General features: G+C 44.4%; 1 protein-coding gene across 1 annotated transcript; it reads right to left on the bottom strand.

The window, feature by feature from the left end:
* Positions 1-404: 404 nt before the first annotated feature.
* irf2bp2b (interferon regulatory factor 2 binding protein 2b) lies at positions 405-2,960 on the bottom strand. Its single transcript, XM_063013135.1, has 2 exons — positions 1,973-2,960; positions 405-1,650 (listed from the first exon to the last, which is right to left on the bottom strand). The coding sequence occupies exons 1-2, from the start codon at positions 2,766-2,768 to the stop codon at positions 887-889; spliced, it is 1,560 nt and encodes a 519-aa protein (XP_062869205.1). The 5' UTR covers positions 2,769-2,960; the 3' UTR covers positions 405-886.
* Between the last annotated feature and the right edge of the window lie 2,300 nt (positions 2,961-5,260).

Below are 5,260 nucleotides of genomic sequence, written 5' to 3' on the forward strand. Positions count from 1 at the left end.
GGGTCACTGAGCAGTTTGATGAGGATAAAATCATGAGCTATGACCTTTTTTTTTTTTAACAGCTATGGGAGATTTTGGATTAATGTGTGAGAACCTGTTCGCCACCAACACCACCACCAACCAAGAGAATAGCTTTTAAATAATAGTGCTCAATGGAGCTGCTCCAATAGTATTTATATATATATAGAGAGAGAGAGACTTGTAGAATCAAGGTCAAGACAAACAGGCTCACGAGGGCTCAACACCTCCCTAAACTGTATCTGTAATTTAAAAAATATCCCTCATTCTCAAGAGAAAATACTTATCTGCATTAGACCCGTTTTCACGCATAAATAGTTGCATCATCGCACCCCAGCACGTACTGCCTCAGAAATAATGGACAAGAAGCAGAGGACACTTTCAGCTGTTATTACAAGGTCAAAAATTGTATTTGGCAATTTTAAACAAGTGCATACAAGTACAGCTAGAAGCGTTTCAGGTTTGCCAAGTGCTCATAGAGTAGTTTTAGTCACATTCTATGCTTAAACATGGACTGCCACCAGTTCTAATAGTACACTGATAATTGGCATTGAACAACAACTGAAAAAGGGGGCGAGAGTAGTCTGTTATAACATGTACATACCTTTTCATCTTCAAAAAATATAGAAACAAAGTATTCAAAAAGGGAAAATCAAAAAATTTATACAGCCATGTTTATGAAGTGTACACTTCCCTTGAGTCCATATGTACATGTCCCATAAATTCTGCTTGGATGGCGTGAGATCTGATTTATTTATAGTCCGTCTGAAATCGTATATGCTTTGTGAACGTCATTTGCTGTAGGTTGGATGTTTTTTGCGAGAAGATCAAAAGTAACAAAAGAGAGGGAAACAGAAAAGTGGAAAAATCAAGGGTCTCTCTCCTTTTTTACTTTCACATCTCCGGCCAGGATGGTGGCTATTTCCCCCTGCATGAACGCCCAGGGCACGTTGGAGCCCACCAGCGGGCATTTCTCACCACTGGGGCAGTACACCTCGCCCATGGCGCCCTGCTGCTTGATGCTTTCTCGTGAGCAGGGAAAGCAGAACTTGTGTGACAGCACGGATGGGCACTGGACGAAATGTGTGTCCTCGAGGCGCTCGTGGCACAAGGTGCAGCACAGCGGGACGCTGCCCGGGGCCACCGATGAGTCCGGAATGCTCTGTGGGTGCCCGGCCTGCGGGTCTACGACGCCCGGGACGTGGCCTCCGGCCGTGCTCGCGGCGGCCGTGCCCGCCACCCCTGGGCCCATGACGTCCCTCTGGGCGAGCCTCCTCTGGCCCGAGGGCGAGAGCGGGCTGCCGCTGTTCCTCCGTGCGGTGGTGGAGTGCACCTGGTCTTTGGGTGAGCTGGTGCCCGCGTTGTCTGCAGCCTGGATGAGGGCGGCTATGGGAGACGGGCCGTTCTGTGCAGCCATGGCAGCCTCGGGTGGCGTCGTGCGTGGGTGCGGAGACATGGTGGAAGGGGGAGCTCCGGTGTAGCCTGGCATACCCGGAGCAGGCATCTTCAGCACTTCAGCAGGAGAAGGGGGCCATGGCTGGACCTCGCCGTTCAGCTTGGGGACGGTCCCTTCGCCCTCCGGCTCCGGGGAGGCTTTTCTCTTCACGCTGCTCCGTGGCTGCTTGCCTCTGTCTGCACGGGGAGGAAACAGGAGAGGTGAAACAGTTAGACACAGAGGAACAGACAAAAATGGAGTCCTAGTCTTCATGAAAAACTGAGCATGACCTGTTGTTGGCACTGTTTGACAATTTTCTTTCTGCAGTCATGCCAGACAGACAGGGAGAAGCATGCACTTTCGAATTTGAATCAACACAAAAGACAAATAAGTGCTATGTGTGCATTTTTTTTTTTAAGAATTTCGATGTCACCTACTACTTGCTACCCACCACTTTGACCTACTGGTTTTAGAAACAAAAGTGCAAAGGTGCACATTTTAAAGAGCACGTTTTTGTACCTGTTTTGGAGGAAGCAGAGCTCGGTTCGTATCCCATCCTATGCTGCATGGCTGGATGTTCCTTTTTAAACCTGCTTTCCAGTGGGTGCTGCAGGGCCATGAGGTCGCGCACGGTCTTGCCTTTGCTCCACTCGTCGGCGCGCTTGTGACTCTCGCTGTGCTCGGACACGCTGTCGGGTCGGTGTTTGTCCTTGCCGTCGTCCAGGCGTTTCCCCTGGTGCTCCACGGCTAACGCCACCGACAGGCCCATGGGGGGCTGGCGGCCGTTCATACCGTGCACGGGCATGCTCCCGTTAACATTGACCAGCGGGACGAGGCTCGGCGGGACTGCGTTTGTCCTGCGTGGGTTCGGGCTCTGGCGGTTCAGCTCGGGCGGCTCGTCCGGTTTAGGGAATCCGTTGGGCACCGGGAGGCCGTTCGCCTGCCTGGCTCCGGGCTGGTACTCAGGCCCGAGGCGGGGCGGTCTATCCGGAGGGAGAGAATAACGATCTACTAACGATTGCTGTGGTGGTGGCTGCACCCGAGAGCTACCGTCCCCGGCCGCGTGGTTCACCGCCTGCATGTCTTTGGCAGACTTGCCCGCTGCTCCGGCTGACCTGCCCTCCTGAAAGCCGTGAGCCCGCTTCAGCTGCCGGGCGGTCTCGATCACGAACTCGATGCGATCCGCGCCCTCGTAATTCACGCACCCCCTGCACACGGGCTCCGTGAAATCCCAGATCATCGCCCACGGCATGCGGGGCAGGTCGCACAGATAGCACGACTGCCTGCGCGAGGCGGCGACCGCCGCGGAGGACATGCTTCTGGGGGGGAGAAGAAAGAAAAACACGAGGGCTGCGAACTCTCCGAACGTCCGTCAGTCGAATTCGGGTGCGTTAAAGCAGGAAAATCGCTTGTAGGTTTCCCAGCGGTGCGTCCGAGACCGAAAAAACGGCGAAGTTTTACGCTCCGGAGTTCATGGCAGTGCGTGCGTTACTAGCGCGCGTCTCTCTTTAGCTCGCTCACTACTACAGCCAGCAGGTTCGGTGAGGCGCTGTGACGTCACCACCACTCGGCTTCCACCGTTTCGGCTCCGAGTCTATTTACTTCCATTCTTCGACAGCTCGCGTCTGCGCATGCGCCACTCTCTCTCCCTTTCTCTCTCTCTCTCTCTCCACCCCTCTGGATCTGAGCACATATTTCTGAACTGCTGGAGTCAACACAGTACAATATTCCCAAAATAGTTCATAATATATCAAGAAGTGATACTGAAGTGAGTGAAAATGAAATAATATTCTTGTAGAATTAGAAATACACAAAGATTAGAAAATACTGCAAGCTTAAGTATTTAAAATCCATCAAATAAAGCAAAATACATCCATTAAAGGGTGTTTTCATATTTCAGGAATACATTACCGGTCAATTTCTATTAGGACTACATTTTTTTCAAAGTTACACAGTGTTCGCACGACTGCATATTGTTCTAAAGACAAAAATAGCTCCAACAATGTCAATAACTATGGTTATAAAAACATAAGCGTGTCTGAAAAAAACTATTAGGATCTAAAAATATTTAAATATCAATATTATTACAAAATAAAATAAGAAATAAACCCTTAAACTATTCTTAATGTGTGTAACTATTTTATTTAGTGTATACAGCATATTCACACCTTTTGAAAAGGGATATTGCATTTGCATTTAAATCCAAAAACAATGAAAAAAACAGGTATAACATCCAAGCTCCGAAAATAATGCATGCTTAAGTAACTACAATCCATCAAATAAAGCAATAGACATCTATTACAGTCTGTTTTCATATTTCAGGAATACATTACAGGTCAATTTTTATTAGGACCACATTTTATTTAAAGTTACACAGTGTTGGCACGACTGCATTCCTTTCTAAAGACAAAAATAGCTCCAAAAATGTCAATAACTAACATTATAAAAAATATCAGCAACTCTTAAAAAAACTATTAGGATCTAAAAATATCAATATTAAATATCAAAATTATTACAAAAGGAAAAAAGAAATAAACCCTTAATGTTTGTGACAAAAAAGGAAACAATGAGTAAAACTATCTTAGTATTTGTAACTATATAATTTAGTGTATACAGCGTATTGAAAAGTAATATTACATGTGCATTTAAATCCTAAAACAATTTTAAAAAACCACCTGAGCTTAAAAGTACATCTTAAAACATTTAATTTCAAACACAGAGGCATAAAGAAATGTATTTATTTTTCTGCAACAATACTGTATTGTGCTTTAAGGTGCTGATTTGGAGTGTAGTGTCTTCCCTCAAGTACAGTAGCCCTTAAGCTCGTGGAGATGTAAAGCTTCCATGCTCCAGCAGCTTCTATTTTGAAATAAAACATTAAATTGAAGTGTATTTGTACAAAAATGTATGTGTTCTAATCATTCGGCAACAGAAAGGGTATAATGGCAAAATAATAAGAATCTCAGGACTGCCATGAAAATAGTAAATGTTGCTTCAAGTGTTGGTAAACTTCTTACTTTAATTGTATGTTGTACAAATGTAAATAAGAATAAACTCCAGCCACATGCTCATTAAAGGCCTGTTGTTACAGGCCGAACTGTTATGTCTACTATGATTTTACTCTATTTAACCACAAATACTGTAGAATCATAGTAGACAGAACATTTCATTGCCTTGTACTGAGCAGAGCTGACTCTGTTAGTGCAGTAATGTAAATCTGCACCACTGACCCATCGGTCTGAATGTGACCTGCAGCTACAGCCCATAATTCCTCACTCTGGTCACCCTGGCAACACAATGTCACGCGGTGACCGACTTTAGCTGTGAGCTCGCAGTGTGTATTAAACCACGGTAATGTTGATACTGTTAACCTTCATTCATTCATTCATTCATTTACTCACTAATTCACTCACTCACTCATTTAATCTCTCACTCATGGCCTCACTCATTTATTTACTCATTAACTAAACGTGTTACTCACCTAAAATACTTTACATATCAGTAAATGGAAAATGATTGCACATATTACACAATACAAACTCTGAGTTGCCAGTCTATTTTCTATTATCTATTTTTAACGAAGTGCTGAATCCAAAATATACAAACCACAACTTAAATTATAATTATGTATAATATTATAAGTATTACTGTCATTTAATTTTGTATTGACTTAATTATTGTTTGTGTTAATAATCAGGTAATTTGTGTAACTATCACATAATTAGAATTGTTGTTTTTGGAACAACATTATGGAATATTTTTTGTCAAGATGAATATGATGAATATGAAGAAAAACAAACAGCCTTA

Source organism: Trichomycterus rosablanca, chromosome 17 (assembly GCF_030014385.1).
Source record: "Trichomycterus rosablanca isolate fTriRos1 chromosome 17, fTriRos1.hap1, whole genome shotgun sequence".
Lineage (NCBI taxonomy): Eukaryota > Metazoa > Chordata > Actinopteri > Siluriformes > Trichomycteridae > Trichomycterus > Trichomycterus rosablanca.